At 40.3% G+C, this 18,750-nt stretch overlaps 1 protein-coding gene across 5 annotated transcripts in view; it reads left to right on the plus strand.

Annotated features, from left to right (window-relative positions):
• The window catches only part of fndc5b (fibronectin type III domain containing 5b), a 28,645-nt gene extending 10,495 nt beyond the window's left edge, over nt 1-18,150 (plus strand). For 2 of the 5 annotated variants that reach the window (XM_079655503.1, XM_079655507.1), the window contains 3 exons: nt 5,603-5,692; nt 8,495-8,682; nt 10,262-18,150. In XM_079655503.1, coding sequence (XP_079511629.1) covers nt 5,603-5,692; nt 8,495-8,634 — 230 coding nt within the window. In that variant the 3' untranslated portion in view covers nt 8,635-8,682; nt 10,262-18,150. The remainder of the gene's footprint in view (nt 1-5,602; nt 5,693-8,494; nt 8,683-10,261) is intronic. The other 3 variants (XM_079655505.1, XM_079655506.1, XM_079655504.1) reach the window with 3 other exon arrangements.
• The last annotated feature ends 600 nt before the right edge of the window (nt 18,151-18,750 follow it).

The following is an 18,750-nucleotide window of genomic DNA, read 5'->3' on the forward strand; positions in this document are numbered from 1 at the left end:
ACAATAAGTGTGGCTTGATATTGAGTAAGAAAAAGGTTTATAGGTTGATACTGTAAACGCTGTGAGAATGGGTCTGCCGAGAGAATTTTGCCGCGATCCGAAAGTTCTGTCTGTTATCAGCCTGCAGCCAGGGAGGAGAGATCAGCAGAGCTGCCTGCACTGAGTGTGTGGGTGGATTTGTCAATTTGTACCAATCAGCGGGGGCTTAACGTAACGGGTACGTGCTTTCGTAAGCGCGTACCCGGAAGAATCAAATGGATGATGACGTTTCACCAACGAGGCGTTTTGGGGAGGTATTTTCTGTGTTAGAGTTTTACTCGCTACAGGGTGTACTTTAAGGGTTTTGACTCTGCAGACCGTTTACATGCAGAAAAACCTTCATAACACACAAGGGGACGGGTGATAACCAGAAAAGCATGACATGGGACCTTTAAGTACATTTCAAAGCCCACACTTCTTTTCTTTTACTTGAGTAAACAAGTTTAGTCAGAACTTCTACTTTAACCAGAGTATTTTTAAACATGACTACCTGTACTTCTACTCGAGTAAAGGATGTGTGTACTTTTGCCCTCTCTGGTTAAGGGATGCTGGCACTTAAAAAGCTTACTCAATTGGCCATAATTCTGTCATTTACTGTTACTGAAAGAATACTTTGGTTCAGACATATTCTGTGAAAAAAGCCTTTAGGCAACATTTCATGCATATTTTGTGAAATTCGATCGAAGCCAAAAATAAATTGAGTCTGAAACCAACAGTGTGAGTTTTAGCTCCTGCAGAGCAGATGCTTCAAACACATACACAGGTAGGTCGATGATGCAAGTTTAATAGCTGCAAAAGCACACAAATGTTAGTAGAAAAGCACACAAGAACAGAAGCAGCCAACACAGAAGAGCAAACAAAAATACTGCCTTTCATGGAAATACAGGCATAAAGTCATCCAACTGTTATATCTGTGTAACCATGCTTCATCACAACAACAACAAAAAGGTTATTTGACAATTTAATACAAGCTAAATGCAGAAAATGGCTGTCTTTGTGAGAACCCCTCCAACATCTCCCATGCATTTCATTGTTCTGATTCTGGGATTCTGGAGTGCAGACGGCTGTTATCTGGAACGACCTGCAGTACTTCCAATTTTATCATTTCGACCCAGTTACAGTGGAGCAGCTGCTTCAGAGGGACACAGAAAATGCTCATCAGCAGCAAAGTGATAAGGAAACAGGAGAAGACATTAAGGAGAAGCGGTTCCTAAAAACACCCCTGTGTGCAGGCTTGTCGAAAACTAAAAGGCTGTATTGAACCGATAGGGAATACGTTTGGCTCTGTAATTTTTTTTAAACGCATTGAGTGTAAATCTATGGGAGATAAATATTGTATTTAAAAATGTCGGACACCCTTGTGTTGTTGTTCGTATTGTTTTCTATTGTTTAATTAAGCACAGTTGAAATTGTAGGTTATTATGTCTTTAAGTTTTCTCTTTTCACCCCCTGTCTGAAACCAGAGCCCAGTCTGCTCTGATTGGTTCGCTGGCCGGCTCTGTTGTGATTGGTCGACCGTTTAAAGATGTCCCGCCCCTTAGCCTATCACGTACAATGTGATCGAGCGCTAGCCAATAGAAGTGTTACACAGTGATGTCACTATGTTACAGATGTAAACAAAGGAGTCCATTGAAGGCGTTTCAGGCACTAGGGGAGTGCGTTGGAGAGAAACGTTGGGATTTTAGCCTTTGGAGACCATTTACATGCACACAAACCTAGGGAGAGCACAGCAAAGCATGAAAGGGCCTCTTTAAGAAACAATGACAATTTTCCGACTTGATACTCGTATGAAATAGCTGCAACGATAGCTGTGTTTTGCGTGTTTAGTTTGACGATTTGTCCCTTGTTTTGTTTTTTTATGCAAGTTCTCCTTTAGCAAGTTGTGTGTATATATGTGTGTGTATCGAAGCATTCATTAGCGGTGCTGATTAAATCTCCCAGCCATTAATGCTACCCTTCCCCTTCTTAGCGGGTATTAATCAGCCTGACACCATTTAGTATCTGCAGGCACAATGCAACACAACACACAATCTGTGCTCCTATCTGTCTGGTGATCGTTCTCTGTTTCTGCCTGGCTTCCAGTTTGAAACTCATATGCCAATATAACAAAACATTGCAATTAAATCTAAATGCACTAAAGTTTTTATCATGTAGTGAATATTTGATGTCTTGTGTTGATGTGTAGTGTTGGTTATTTCGTTATACAAGGAGCTGCAAAATCTGCTGTTCTTGTAAATCAATCTTTCCCAGCAGTAAAACATTGCACGGCCTCCTTGCTACAGTATCAGAGCTGTTTATGCCTTTAATTGATCTCTGACAGCGGTGCAGCAGCCTGCTTGCAGTATTCAGTTTAGACCAGAACAACTACAGTGTTGTGACTTTCCCAGTACAGGTGCAATGGTATTTGTCTTCCTAACAAAAGCTTGAAGTCGGGAATTGTAGAAGCATGTGGATTACTTCTTATGGAGTTTTGCTTGACGTTTTCTACATAGAACAAAGAAAATAGGGCCAGGCTTGTGTACAGGTGTATTTGACATCATTCATTGGAGTTTGTTTTAGCCTCAGGTTTAACTCAAGTTCTAATAATTTGATTATTCTCTAATTAAAGCTACTTTTAATGATTGCGCCTTTCAGGTACGGTAAATACTGTTATAAGGTTATACATATTTTATTGCACCTGTCCCTCATGCATGAATAATACATCCATCCATTCATTACCAACCTCTTACCTGGTGTCCCAAACTTCTCTTTCCCTGCCACATCAACAAGCTCTGACTGGGCGATTCCAAGTTATTCCGAGTTATAATTCCTCCAACTGGTCCTGGGTCTGCCCATCGATCTCTTCCCAGCAAACCTCAGTGGCTCCTTTCTATGCTAAAGGAGCAGGGGCTGAACTCAAAGTCTCTCCTGGATGACTGAACTGCTCACCTTATCTCTAACATTGATGCTCATCCCACATCCTTCGTGACCATAGGTGAGAGTAGGAACAACGTTGGAACTCTCTCACCTATGGCATGAACAATAAATGCATATGCAATATAATTGTATGCATGATCCATGATGCTGGACATACGGAACATTTGAAATGCATTGCAAAAATAGCCTATTTTCATAATGTTAGATGTTTGGGATACCAACACTTCACAAACCATGTTTTCAGTCCAGCTCAAGTCTCATTAAGGGAAGCCATGCTCCCCCAGGCTACTCTGTAATTGGCACCCTCATTCAAGCATACTTTTATATAACCTGTAAGATAGACTGAGGTCTGTTGAGTGTTCATTTGAAAGTATTTCGCTGTTGTTCAGTCTACTGAAGGGACAACGTGCAGAGAGAAGTAGACGTGAACTTACAGATACAAGACGACACAACCCAAACATATCTTATTCAGTGCTGGTCTGCTCTCACATCAGAAACATGTATTCAGCTAAGAGGGTTCACCATGGCAACAGGAGACTTGTGAGCATAGAAAAACGATTTCCCTCAAACTCATAATTGAAGCGGGAGGATGATCATCACACTCTTCACCCTGCCCATAGAGTTATGTCTGTGCTTCTTTTTTTTTAAGTTGGAAAATATGACTTTGAACAAGCTTATCCTCACTTCTGGAAAATGATCCTGAACCTTTAAGTACTTACCTACTTTACCTAAAAACACATTAAGCCTCTTTGGAATGCTTCAATGGTTTGTTTGTGTTGTTCTTGACCATTACCCTTGGCTTTGAGTTAAAAACATACACTATAAAAGAAGTGGAGGTAGCCACCTATAGGTTTGTGGACAACTTTTTTAACCACAAGTCGTCCACAACCACAAGAGAAGAGAGATAAGCACAACCAACATTCTTATGCCACCAAATTGTTAAATCACAAACTGTGAAAGGGTCAAAAACGTCAAATTACCTGTCAATCGTAAGGTAGCCTTTTCCTTAATCCTACCTTGCTCTATCGTCTGATTTCCTCTGAATTGGAACGTAGCTCAAAATCAACTTCAGGCTTTATTGGGAAAGACTTAAAATTAGTGTTTGAGACCATTAACTCATTGGGGAAATGCTTACTTAGCTAATAAATCAAGTAAGAAGTAGGGTCATTTTCTCATACACTTCTCTAGAATCCATCTTCTTTTTTGCAAGAAGTGGAGTTGCCCCCTGCTGGCCATTCGTAATAATGCAGGTTTAAGACACTTCGCATTTGCTTCACTTCTCAAACCTGGGGTGTTTCTCAATGTCGAGGACGCTTCCTTGGTAGGACATGTCTTCGGAGTCACTTCCTTCAGAAGCGAGGCAAGAATCCTTCCTAGCCTCGGAAAACAAAGAATGTTGGAACAGGCTAACAGGTGTGCAGGTGTGCGTCATATGCGAGGCCCCGCCTTAAATGGAGCATGATTTCCGCCAAAGATTTGGAAATTGGTCCGTGCGCAAAGCATTGTGGGGATTTTAAGACCGCGGAGGATACACATGTGCAGCCTTGAAATTTCTCGCTACAAAGGACGCCGGGCTCGCTAGAATTCCAAGGAGCCTGGACATTGGAACAGTCCTTCGGCGGGACTCGATGACGTAGCATCCTTGAAATAGTGGCTCTGGAGCATCCTTCCTTGACATTGAGAAACACCCCTGAATTTTGCCTCTTGGTTGAGACCACCCCCTTCTGGTGGATATATGTAGGACTTTTTTTCTGCACCATTTATCAAAAGCTTCTTGTCAATTAAGCCAGTAATGGTTAATGAGCCCTGTATCCATGAAAATATGATTCTCATGTTGAATGAAATACAGTCATTACAGACACTAGACATACTAGACATGACATTTATTTTTTTTCCCTAAATGTTATACCCTCTTATATTTATATTACTGCAAAATGGTCATTTCATAGCATTGAGATATTAGTAGCTGTGGCAATCTAAACACTCAAACTCAAACAATAACTTATTTATTGACTTGTTTACATTTTTGTACTGCCTTGACTGTTTTGTTCTTGTATTTGTATGGTAATGTTGTATTGTTCTGTAAGCGTACTGTTCTATGTAGCATAGGTCAAATTTTTAGTCACTTTATATAGTCTATATTCAACGTTTTTAGCTTGTATTGTCAAATGATACTTGTACTGTCTGTTATGTGTGATTGCACCATTAGGAATGCTTGTAGTGACAATAAAGGAATCTATCTATCTGTTCTATCTATCTATGTGTTAATGCCATATTCACAACTCCAGGAAATTATCCTTTTGACTAGGGTTTTTTGGGCTAGCACCAGGCTACAGAGAGTTGTGGTTCGGACTGTGTTCAAACCTTGAGCCCTGTGATTGGTGCCAGCTTCCTGTCAGACGTGAGTGATGGGGTTTGTGATGCAGCCCTCTGTCTCTGTAGGCCGCTGCTCTCACTTAGCTTTAATTACACTGGCCACAAAGGAAAATGAACACCTCTCTGCTCTCCTGTCACCCTGCTATATTCTTTTATCTTTCCCTGCAGAGTTTCAGAGAGGTGGCAATTTTACTTTCACTCTCTGGCACAATAAATCACAGCGTCCTCAGAGACACTTTGTTGACTCTAAGTGTGTTTGTTTTCTCCCCAGATGAGGTGACAATGGAGGAGGTTGGTCAGGATGCTCAGCTGAGGGCAGGAGAACTCATCATCATCGTTGTGGTGCTCATCATGTGGGCAGGTAATATTCCTCTTTAGCGACACACATTCATCACTGCAGCCCTTTAATGACTCCACTGTCTCTGGGGCAAATAAGCTTTCTGATTGAGGCTATATGAAGAGACTAACTCAGCCTTAGTCTGATGGTTTGTTTGTGACATGAAGTGCTTTCAGGGATGATGATGAAAGCTTTGTGACCAGCACCGGTTTGAAATAGACAGAAAAGTGTTTTCGGGAGGAAACTGCAATCACAGTTTGAGATTTAGGATGTAATAGACGCTTTTTCTATATTGAAGAAGTAATTTGATCATAAAAACACTTTATTTTAGGTTCTGAGGTTAAACCTATAGTAGGTTTGTAAATTGAAGTAGCTTTTTTCATCTTTAAAGGTCCCCTATTATACTGTTTTTCATCAATATATTATAGGTCTCAGATATATACAGGGCCTGTCTCTGATTGGCTGAAACACCAAACAGATCATTGCAGCATTACCCATAATCCCCTCTGTTTCAGCCCTGTTTCCAAAGTGCTGATTCTCTGTCTGTTACTTTAGATGAAAATTAGGAGCCCCTCCCCACGCCCCTCTGAGAGAGATTTGGTTAAAAAGAACTCAATGGTGCTCTAGGAGGAGATTCAGGTGATAAGGGGGGGGGGGGGGGGGGGGGGTTACCTTGGTTGCTGATTGGCTAATGGTTACACAAGCCAAAACATCGTTATGACATCATAAAGTGGCCAAAATCTGATCAGCTCATTTTCAGACAGGTTTTTATAGAAATGGATCAGGACAAAAAGAGAGAGAATCTTTTTTCCTGAAACTTTCAGAGTCTCTTTCCACAGAGGGGACACATGTTGATGTAGAAGAGACATGAAGAAGAGGGGACACATATTGATGTAGAAGAGACATGAAGAAGAGGGGACACATGTTGATGTAGAAGAGACATGAAGAAGAGGGGACACATGTTGATATAGAAGAGACATGAAGAAAAGGGGACACATGTTGATGTAGAAGAGAAATGAAGAAGAGGGGACACATGTTGACGTAGAAGAGACATGAACAAGTGGATTTTGCACAATAGGTGACCTTTAAATGTCTATAAAATTGCCTTTACATTTTAATTGTTAGAGACAGTGTAGGATTTGGTTGCATCCAGTGTAGCAGTTTACCCCGAGGCTCACTCCTCCTGTTACAACACTGCGTTAATAAGCCTCAGTGCAAAACCGTGGTATCTTTCAGGACCTTCACCTCACTCAGTTGCTTCTCCTAGCGTAAAACTATTTTAGCAATTATGCGCAACATCATCTGGGCAGCGTCTCTTGGAACTATGGTGGTCATTAGGCAACATACAAAAGCAAAAGACCCGTTCTAGAACAAAAGATTGGTTTGGTTTGTCTGTCATGAGCTACAAAAACATATTCACAGCCCCTGCCATCAGTGCAACATACAGTAGACCTGAAGAAAGAAATAAGAGAGTAAAATAGTGCCATAAAAAATTGTGCTAGTGATACAATTGTGAATGTATTGATGAAATAAGTAAACTATGTACATGTAAGATAGAAAAACATGTTGACGTCAGATGGATAACTTTCTGTTAAAACCAACATCCCTATAAAAGCATAACTTTTTTTCAAAGGAGATATTCGGGACCTTCATCTAGATCGCAAATGGATAAAAAAGTCAAGTCACATTTCTATCATGATATTCCAATAAGCTGTTTGTTGCATCAGTATCCTGCATCAAGATAAAGGACTGAGGTTGCTTATTATCACAGCCTCCCAGTCATTATCTGTGCTGCAGTTCTCCCTTTGTGCATCATAGCACTGTTTTCCAGATGCACACGGCTGTGTAAAATATCTTCCAAACAACTAAACAAAGTTTAATGAGATACAAATATGGCCTGAATACTGTATGTTGCCGATACAGTAAGAACAAGCTGGATCCCCTTTGCCTATTACCCACGAGAGCACGAGAAGCTGAGAATCAAAGAGAGTTGGAGGGAAAAGGAGGGCAGGGGGATGAAAAGGACTGAACATGAAGAAGGTGAATTGGGTTTTAATTGGGCCCATGAGGCTTTCTGGGGGATATCGCGGTGAGACATCCCATCCTAGCCTTGGGTATGGTAGCGATCAGATGAATGGAGGCTGATATAAGCAGAACAGCCCAGACTGAAGCCCGTTCCTCCCGCTTCTCCACCGTCGTGAATTATTCTCTTTCTTCTTTTTTCTGTGCTTGTTATCTATCTCTCTTCGCATCTATCTCCCCCTTGAATCTTCTTCACTGAAGGCAGGCCTCACATGACTATCTTGTCATCGAGTTCATATCTTCGTGTGTGTGTTTCACCCTATTCATATCTCTCGCTTCAGTTCGGTCTGCTTTATTGACATTTCAAAGACGGTTGAATAAATGGAGAATTACAAGAACACCTAATCACCTCCTACATCTCTTAATGGAACATGTGTCACTTTGTATCAAGGTGAATAGGGCTGGAAATAAGGTTTTTCCTTGTGTTCACCGAAATGGGGACAAAATAATTCAACAGAGAAGCATTTTAGATTTTCCAAATGTTATCAGTCAGAATTTATCACTTTTTTTATTGAAAAAGTACTACAGCATACTAGCTTGAATTACTGTTAAAATTGGCAAATATTTCCATTCTTACTTGCTTGTTCTTGGGCTTTTCGAATTAAAATAAATATAAGTACGTATCCCAAACTAGCCATAACTTAACATGACAAACCATCGTAATTTTTTGCTCGTTACATACCGACGCTTGTTAATACACTCTTTTTATGCACGGTTTGATTATGATGTCCATTTGTCTCCCAGGGGTGATAGTCCTGTTTTGTCGCCAGTACGACATCATCAAAGACAACGAGCCCAACAACAACAAGGACAAAGCCAAGAACTCCTCAGAGTGCAGTACTCCAGAGCACCCACGGGGGGGAATACTGCGCAGCAACGTCTGAGACCAGCAGAGCCTCGTGCAATAACCGACTCCTCCAACCTCAGGACAGGTGAGGAATGACCTTCTAATAGCCTCAGACAAAGGACTTGTCTCTATTCTTGTTTTGTTTGAACTCAGTGCTGCATTTGATACTATCAACCATGACATCCTATTGCAAAGACTAGAGCACTTAAGTTGGCATAAAGGGAACTGCTTTAGGCTTAGATCTATCTGAACGGTCTCAGTTTGTATGTGTCAACAATGAATCTTCCATGCAAACTAAAGTTAGCAATGGAGTGCCACAGGGCTCAGTGCTTGGACCTATGTTGTTCACATTATAACCAACAATACAAAGAGTACTAGCTAATTAGAAGGAAGTGCCACATGCTTTTCTTTGTTGCAGCAAAACTATATATTTTCAGAGCAATGGGCGTTTGAGGTTAACAGGCTGTCAAAAGCATTTGAGCCAATGGGGTTTGGCGTTTCAGAATAATGGGCCGTCTTAAAAATGGGCAGAGCTCTAAACATAAGCATATTCGTAGCATTTTATCACGTAGCCATGAAGCATATATTTGAAACTCTGAGACGCTTTTTGTTTTAAAACAAGTCCACTATATACAATAAGTACGTCAGCCAACTCACAGACTAGTTAATTAGCTAGCTATACAGCTGATACCGATCTGCTAATGACAGTAATTTCCGCCGAAGGAATGGCAGTCCTCGCCTGGAAATGAAAAGCCTGATTGTGTCTCTGCCTGAAATCAAGAACCCATTGTTTATCAAAAAATAATAAAATGTGGGGAAGTCAATATGCCACCAATATCATCCTGTACTGCTAATCCTGGAGTGCTGAAATGGGAAGTAGGCCTAGCTACGTAAATGGAACATGGTTCAGCTAACAGGTCATTTTGTAATAATACATTTTAAAGGTCCCCTATTATACTGTTTTTCATCAATATATTATAGGTCTCAGATATATACAAACATGTCTTTGAAGTGTTTGGCTCCAAACACCAAACAGATCATTGCAGCATTACCCATAATCCCCTCTGCTTCAGCCCTATTTCCAAAGTGCTGATTCTCTGTCTCTTACTTTAGACGAAAATAAGGAGTCCCTCCCCACGCCCCTCTCAGAGAGATTTGGTTAAAAAGAACACAATGGTGCTCTAGGAGGAGCTTCAGGTGATAAGGTGGGGGGGGTTACCTTGGTTGCTGATTGGCTAATGGTTACAGAAGACAAAACATCGTTATGACATCATAAAGTGGCCAAAATCTGATCAGCTCATTTTCAGACAGGTTTTTATAGAAATGGATCAAAAAGAGAGAGAATCTTTGTTCCTGAAACTTTCAGAGTCTCTTTACACAGAGGGGACACATGTTGATGTAGAAGAGACATGAAGAAGAGGGGACACATGTTGATGTAGAAGAGACATGGAGAAGAGGGGACACATGTTGATGTAGAAGAGACATGAAGAAGAGGGGACACATGTTGATGTAGAAGAGACATGGAGAAGAGGGGACACATGTTGATGTAGAAGAGACATGAAGAAGAGGGGACACATGTTGATGTAGAAGAGACATGAACAAGTGGATTTTGCGTAATAGGTGACCTTTAAGATGTTTCTAATTGTATGTACTTTTCTTTCCAGTCTTCACAATATCTGAACTCTTACTGTCCTTTGTCTCTCATCAAGTTCAGTCAATGTGTTTCCTCCAGACCCTGAGACCAGCAGAAAGCCATCGTACTGAAGCACCGACAAACCATTACAGAAACTCTTCCTTTACATAATGAAGAACTCTTCCGAAACAATGGACACACATGTGAACAGTCAGAGATGAAACAGAAGAGGGCAAACCTACATTTACATTTGTTGTGAGTGACCAAAACTGGACTGCTGCCTACTCTGGTCGATATAGACACATACAAATGACTGTCAAAGCATGGAGGGGATGTATTTTCCTCTGAACAAGAACTGCTTGATTCTTACGTTCTGGTTACTTTTCATCAGTGGCATCGAATCCCAGAAGTGGATCATCAAACATGGAAGTCTGGTTGTTGTTTTTTTGGCTTCAAAGGTCAGACATGGCAGAGCAGTGTGTCACCTGGGAACACCTGAATGAGATGGTTGAGGTAAATGTCAGCACACAACTAAACAGCATCAAGACTTTTTCTATCCTTCTATCTACATTCCTTCCTTCCTGTCTTAACAGCTCTTTGTGTAGCAGCCCATCTATCTCCCTGTCTTTCTTTGATTGTCTCTAATAAGTCCAGTGATGTTTGGTGCTCCTGCTAATGTGATTGTTTGAGCCCTCACAATCCCAGTTTAATACGATATAATTATGTTATTTGGTCAGAAATATTGCACGTTGAGTCTTGTCTCCTGCCTTGTGTCATCAGTTAAATGATGCATCTTGCTTTCTGATAGGTAACCTTAACACCTAGTCACTTTGTTTTTTTAAATCTCACCATACTGTCCTTATATGAGTTGGATGACACTGTCTGAATACATCCATAATTCAGATAAAGTTCAAGGCTTGACCAGGCAATCTTTCATCACAGTCTTGTCTCACTTCAAATACAAATTGGACAACTTCCATGTTTTGAAATCCATAAGTTAACCTCAGTGTCAATCTTTGAGCTTTCCTTTTTGTTCATCACTGCATTTTCAGCACCATATGTAGGATGTGCAAGGATTTGAGACATCATTTGCAATGAAATATACACAACGTTTGGCTGAGTTTTTAATGTGGTTGGCCCGAAACCAGCATGGAAACCAGACTGTAGGAGAATACTGATGCAGTTTTGTGACTGTTTTATAATGTAAACCATTTTCTCTGAGACCCCTTCTGAATCTTTAATTAACATGCAATGCTGTGAAGAGAGAGAGGGAAACACATTCAATTGGCCGTCCAATCAAAACTGGCATGAATGTGTAGTCAACAAGCTAATAGATTAAATCTTATATTTCACATCCAATGTCGATATCCCATATTTTCCTTCTTGTCAAAATCTTACGAAAAGACCAATTAATTTATGCCACAGAACAACTTTGTCGACAAAGCCCAACACATCTTATTTCCGTGTGTCATAATGCTCCATCGTTGTTTAAAGACCTTGACTAACATAGCAATGAGCAATGATCATATTGTTGCACATTCCTTCATCAATCACGGTTTATTTTCAGTCAATCTCACGACATCCTGATACTGTAGAAACAAACCGATTCGCGAAATGTGTATCAATCTGCAGCTGGAAATAGTCACTATTTACTCAGCTCACATTTGCTTTAAAAAAGTTCCCAGCTATTAAAGGAAGTTACAGAGCTTTATTTAACACTAGAACCGCCAGAGGTCGCTGTATACCTAAAACCGGCAACGGGTCAAATTGACCCTCTATTGATTTTCAAGGTACAATGTTCTTTTATTTATCATACAGAACAGTGAGTTTTGATCGCACAGGGATGAAACTTATACCAACAGAATCTGTGGACTCTCAGCTTCTCGTATGACATAGTTTGTGCAGATAGCATGAAGTATAAAATATCGCTACCAGTGCTGATTGAAACGCTTGGTTTTAGACTTGTGTTTTGTTTATGTTCAAATCTCTCTCTCTATCGATCTATAACTATCTATCTATCTATCTCTCTCTCTCTCTCAATCTATCTCTCTATCTGTAAGGATCCTTAGTAGACAAAAGGCGTTGCTATAGCAACACGTCATGTTTACGCTGCATTTTCTATGAGGTAAATATTACCCGCTGGCCGATATAGGTATAAATGGCAATTCTTTTGGCGATTTTTTCAATCTGACTTCATATTACATAACACACTTTCAGGAAAAGTCACGGACTGGGAGACTTTAATATTTGATTGAAGAAAAGTTACATACAATCAAAAAACAGCGGCAGGTAAAATTGACCCGTTGGCGGTTCTAGTGTTAAACATTTGTGAGCTGTTTTTAAAGATTCCCTTACTCAGTAGTACCAAATTGTCTTTGGGCTCGGTGCCAAAGAGCAACTAGGAAAGTCGTAATATTGAAAGACAGTGCCACGCATTCATGGTTTTTTCATGGAGTTTGTTGGCAAAAAGATAAACATGGCAACCTAATATATCAAAGCAAAAACAAATGGCTGTATCATTACTATGTGCGGCACATTCTGACACCCTATTATTAAAGGAGAAATCATTGCCTACATAATCATAGTCACCACCTCATTGAGGGTTTTATGTGAAGTACTAAAGGAATTTGTCAGGATTATTCAGCTGAAGATAAAGCTTCATCATCTTTTTGTGGGCATCCTGTTCAATTGCGATGTGTTATGCACATAATTGCAATTTATTGGACACCAACCCCTGCAGAGTTCACTACGAAATCAGACAGAGAAACGCTGCAAAGCTGAACTCAGCATGCTTGCAGCCAAATTAGCGATAATGAGCAAATGTCTGAATGCCTCGCTGCGTGATGACTGCTAATCATCACTGCACACACACATATTCACTCACATGGTTTTACATACTGCGTTGTGTATTTAAATACCGGCCTGTGCAGAAAGAGACAGCCATTACTTTCCCATCTCAATCATCAGCTCTGCCAACAAACGAACCCTCTGCCCTGACATCCATGTTTCACTCTGTCCCTTCTAAAGCTTCCTTTCTTTCCTCCTCCACCCCTCCTCCGTTTCACATTTATGACTTTCGCCATCCTCTGTTGCAATAATCTATTTCTCATGTATCCCTCTAGCCTTCCTGGTTTCCTCACTTCTAGCTTCCCTCTCCCCTGTTTCTCATTATATCTGCCCTCAGACTCCCGTTAGTCTCCCTCTTCCTCTCCGCATCACCTCTTCTCCCTTGCGTTCGGCTTCGATCCACTTCTCATCCCTAATTTGTCGCCTGTTCCTCTTGGGATGGCTTGAACGGACACTTAAACACCGTAAATAGGCGAAATAGACAGAATGGAGGAGAATGAAAGAATCGATTAAAGAAAGCTGACAGGAAAGGTAGATATATAATAGGACAGGAAAAAGGAGCACTTTATCTACACTATTAATAAGAACATAAATAAAAGGGACAGGAATTGTCAGATGTAAAGAGGACACATCATTGAGCATTTGAGAGATAGTTAAAGCTGAGGGTTTGTATTATTCAGCTTTGGCTATATTTTGGATATTTGGCTTTTAAAGATTGGTGTCTTTAGTTACATGTCTTTTAATGAGCCCTCATCTCATATTTAAGATAAGAAAAGATGGAGGTTTATTTAACCCTGTGGGAAAATATATAGTTTATTTAAGACCATTCAACACTTTAAGAGGGTTATTATTATTTAAGTCACCTTGAAACATTGAAAAGTCAGTCAGAGACAGCATTTTTAATATATATATTAAAGATCTTATGTTAGTTTAAGTAGCTAGCCGAAGCTAATACAATATGCAAGAGATTAAGAAAACAGTGACATACTGTATCCTTTAGGTGTTCAACAAAGCACATGTTGTGGCAGAACCCAAGCACAAATGACTATTCAGCGTGGTGCTAAGTTAATCTTAAAGATAGAGTGAAAGTAAAAAAAATAAACCCATTAATTCACACAACAATCAGTGGAATAAAAACGCGTCTCAAAGAATGAGGAAGTGTCTCTGAGGTGGTGTATAAACTAACGCTGGTAGAAGAGGGATCCAATCTGTCGTAACAGGAACAAAGAACCCGCACATAAACAAAGGAGGCGTATGAAACGTTGACAGAAGTGGGGCATCATGACTTGGCCTGTAGTGCACAGCAGAATGAAAAAAACACGCGTCAAACAAAGTAGACTCCGGAGATTTGATGTCAAGGTTTTTTAAAGGGGAGTGTAGCTGGTATAGGAGTCTTTTTTTAGAAGTGGAGTTTGAGTTGATGTCCGCACAGATGGACCAGGTAAAAGCAGCAAAGGACTCCAGTCAGCAAAGTGTTTCCTCATCGCTGTGAAGTGTCTAGTCTCCTTCTGTCGTGAGGAAGAGAGCCGGACAAGGACCAGATTGCCGTTGCGCAGATGTTGCCAAGAACACTTTCCTCATTAAAGTTACATAAACTGTCTTTTCAATTCTTCAACTCCATCATTTACAGCATGTGAAGGAAAACTCCATTCAGCTTCAAAAACCTACCCATGCATTTCCTGGCAACGAATTTGGGGGGAAATGATCTGAACATTTCTGTGATTATCCACCTGTGCTGGGGCTAGAAAGGAGGGTTTGACTTGACCTTCTCTATCTATTTTTTCATTCTTGACACAAATATATCTGTCACTCTTCACATCACAAAGTGCAACAATGGTAATGTCTTCCAGGAGAAACTCACGCCATTGAGTGAAGCCTTTTTGAACAACTCTGACCACTTTTGATGTTGTTACGTCATCAGACAGCATGATGTACAGATGAGTTTAACAGTGTATATCCCAGCCTCATTTACTCATTTAATTACACACATTTGGTAACTGTGCTTGTTTGCCAAATCCAGTTGAATGCAAATTAGGCTAGGAGTGTCTAGCTTGGTTCATGACCTCTGAGTCACAGCACACATCTTTTGTTTGCTTCTAAGAGGTCTGGTTGGCAGTTGACCAATTAGAGTTTGTTGCAGTAATAAATAAAGCTAGAATTGTAAAAAGAATAGTGAAAGGATGAGGAGATTATTGAACATGTTGGTGTTAGTCAATTGTCCATTGTCAAGTTAAACGATTGATGGGTTAGGGTTAAGGCCCTGACACACCAAACTGACACCAAAGAACACGTCCCGACGGACCCGATTGTTGTGTCACTTCACGTCTCCTTGGCCAAAAAGTCGCACTGGAACACACCGCAAAGACTTCAGCCGACGGCCAAGTAGCAGGTACGCACTGCGCATGCGTGAGTGGCAATAACTCTCCCTACCAGCAGGCGGCGGTAGTGAGTATTCATCATTCAAAAGAGGCAACAACCGGAAGACTGACTGCGTGATAACCGAGAGAAGAAGAACAGACTGCGTGATACAAACAAACAAAAAATAGCGTGCGTTCCATTTTCACTCTCGTCCATCACAGACTGTTTCACATCACGACTTATAATCGAAAACATGTTTAGTGCGGTATTGGAAAATGAAAAATAATAGCCGTCTGTGTTTGCCTTCTTCACTTCCGTTTCGCTTCTCATGCACTGATTCGCTAAGCTGAACAGCCAATCAGAGTGATTTCTTTTGCCGAGAGCCTCCCGATTCAACATGTTGAATCGGGAGCGGAAGGTGTCGGCACGTCCGAAAAAGTCACGATGGTGCTGGACACACCAATCTGAGTAGGGCGACAGGACGCTCATCGACGGCCAGACATCTATCGACGGCCGAAATCGGGCCTTTAAGGTTCGGCAAATCAGTCTTATTATCGGGCTGAAGCTTAAGTTAATACTTTCGCCATCATCTGAGAACTCCAAGGTCGGTATAACGTAATTTGGGTGCGGGCATAAGTATTCCCCTTATTTCTTCTTGTGACCTCATTATGCTACAGATGGTAGTGTCTTTCTAGAAAGAGATACACTCCAGAAAAAAGCAAACGGAACAATTATGCTTAACTGAAGAGGACTTTCGCAAGACTTGCTGTCCCTCAATCAACGTTAATGCCACCTTTTTAAATTCAATGCCAAACCTCAACCCTTTGCTAAAGTTTTGCAAATTGCAGGTTACTATCTAGACTTGATGAAGCTTGAGACTAACCACATCCAGAATGTCTTTTTGTTTCGAAGAGCAATTTCCTCAAATGCCAAGAGTTTGATGAGCAACAAGCACATAACTCAAAAGGTCGGACTGATCCTTTCACTACTGATGTCACCCTCCTTGTTTTGCGTCTGCATCCTCTCTTATCATCTGGAATCAGACTGCTTTGTTCTCTCTTTTGTTGATTGATCAAAGGAAACAAGTGCTGTTGTTCAACTTTCCAAAGACATGACAAGGTGAACTTGTCATATGGGTTACCAGCATCTGGATCGTTGAACATTCGTCTGATAAAGTGGGTGATAAAAGTATGAATGTGCTCAATAACTGTAACACTATTGAATCTAAAGTTGTAATGCCTCCTGTACCGGTTAAATCTAAGCACATACACACGCTTAAACACTCATTCATGCATTCGGGCTGGCTGCCGTCCAAACTGACACATAGGGGGAAGCAGCAGAAGGCAGAAGGGTCCAGACAGATCTGTCTCTTTCTATCCGAGACGGCAGGATGCGACTCGACAGCTGCTCAAGGTGAACATCCAAGAGGCGTCTGCTAATATTGATCCGGAGACAGGGAGAGAGAAGGGAAGATGAGTCAGAGGGAATAAAAATAGAGTTGGCGGTCATGGAGACAGAGGAGATCATTATACCAAGTTGGGTGTCATAGCTCCAAGTTGATGACATTTTTTGAAGTTAAGGTGTAAGTGAAACCGGCTCGGCACAGTGAGTCCAAATAGGGGTTCATAATTATAGCCAATGTGTAAGTAATATAGACATTCAAACAATTACAGACATGAAATATATCGCCATGACCCCCCTGAAAATGATATTTCTCTTCAATGAAACTGCACTGTCAATTATCTTTGGATTTAATGGATATTGTTTACCGGATTTAACGCCTCGTAAAAAAGTGTCTACGTAACGAGGAAGTCATGTTGCAGACTAGAGTTTGTGTCTCATGTCAAACCAAAAGGGAATGTAACTTAAATGACGTAACAAATGTATTTATTTAAAGCCAAACAATGCTATTTTACTAAACCTAACAAAGAAGTTGTGTGGTGTTTGGTGTTTTCCTAACCCTAACCCTATGTCAACCATGTGTTTGAAACTATCTCGAAAGAAACTACGTTGTCCTTGAAACGTAATTGAGAATGCAGTTTGGTGGTAGAGAGGGAAATACAAATAACAATTTCATCAATAACTCTGAACTTTGTACCTGAAGGCATCTTTCAATGATATGTTTAAGTTATTAGCCCCCCTACTCTTCAAAGCTTGGGTTAAGGTCTCTCCATATTTAACTTGTATTGATGTTTTAGGCACTCAATCATTGAAGTCTTAAGATAAAAAGTAAATCAGACCCACCATAATCCCCTGAATCTCTCACACACCCCAAACTGTAACCAAACCCATGCTTTCTCAATCGTCATGTGCCAATTGAAGACTTTAAAAGTGGTTATCGTCATCTCATTCACCTTGGTTTGCCTGTAATGTGGATGACTGGACGAGTGAGTATTGAGAGCCTTGAATATTCACCCTGAGGTCCTACACATAGTAAACAATAGGGCCGTTTACTTATGGCATATATTTGTCCTTGATGTCGAAGCAAATAACCAAGAAGCATGGATTTACAGCAGAATAATGGAGTCAGTGTTTTATGTACAATCATGACGTCTGTGTTTGAACCATTTTGATGTTCACAGGATAAAACCTGTTCATGAGGGCTAGCATGACTCTATTGCTATTGTTCACACCCATGGTATATGCTATTTCTATGAAAATATAAATGTCTAATTATGTATTAACACATGAAATAAAGTAAATATTTTCAATGCACCATTTATGTGTCTTGGTGTTCACTATACCATCTGTTATACTCTGTAGATATCCTATGTTTTTGATTATTACATGCTAGGCGTATATGATATATATATATATATATATATATATATGTAACAGAAAATCAATTCATAACTATTTAGATATTAGACTAATTTAAACACATGGCTCGTTTAATAGTTGTTTTAAAGGTTTCAGTCATAGTTGAAGATGTTGAAATGTTCATTTTTTAAAGAGCATTTAAAGCATGGGTGTCAAACTCAAGGCCCGGGGGCCAAATTCGGCCCGCCACTTCATTGCATGTGGCCCACAAGAGCTTGCAAAGAATATAATACGTTTATTATACGTTTACGGGCCGCTTTACATGAGCACGTTGCCCATAAATGACATGTCCCACAATGCATCTCATTTTGTGAGATGCGCACTGAAGAGACTTGCAATTATTTCCCCTAGACTTCGGCTTTCAGACGTAGTTAATTTTGAAGTTATTACCATATCCGATAATAATCCAATGCAGAGGAAATATTTTAAAATAATACATTATTTTATATATATTATATATTTATATATGTATGTTTATATAGTCATACAATTAAT

This window comes from Notothenia rossii, assembly GCF_949606895.1.
Source record: "Notothenia rossii genome assembly, chromosome: 10".
In the NCBI taxonomy this organism is placed as follows: domain Eukaryota; kingdom Metazoa; phylum Chordata; class Actinopteri; order Perciformes; family Nototheniidae; genus Notothenia; species Notothenia rossii.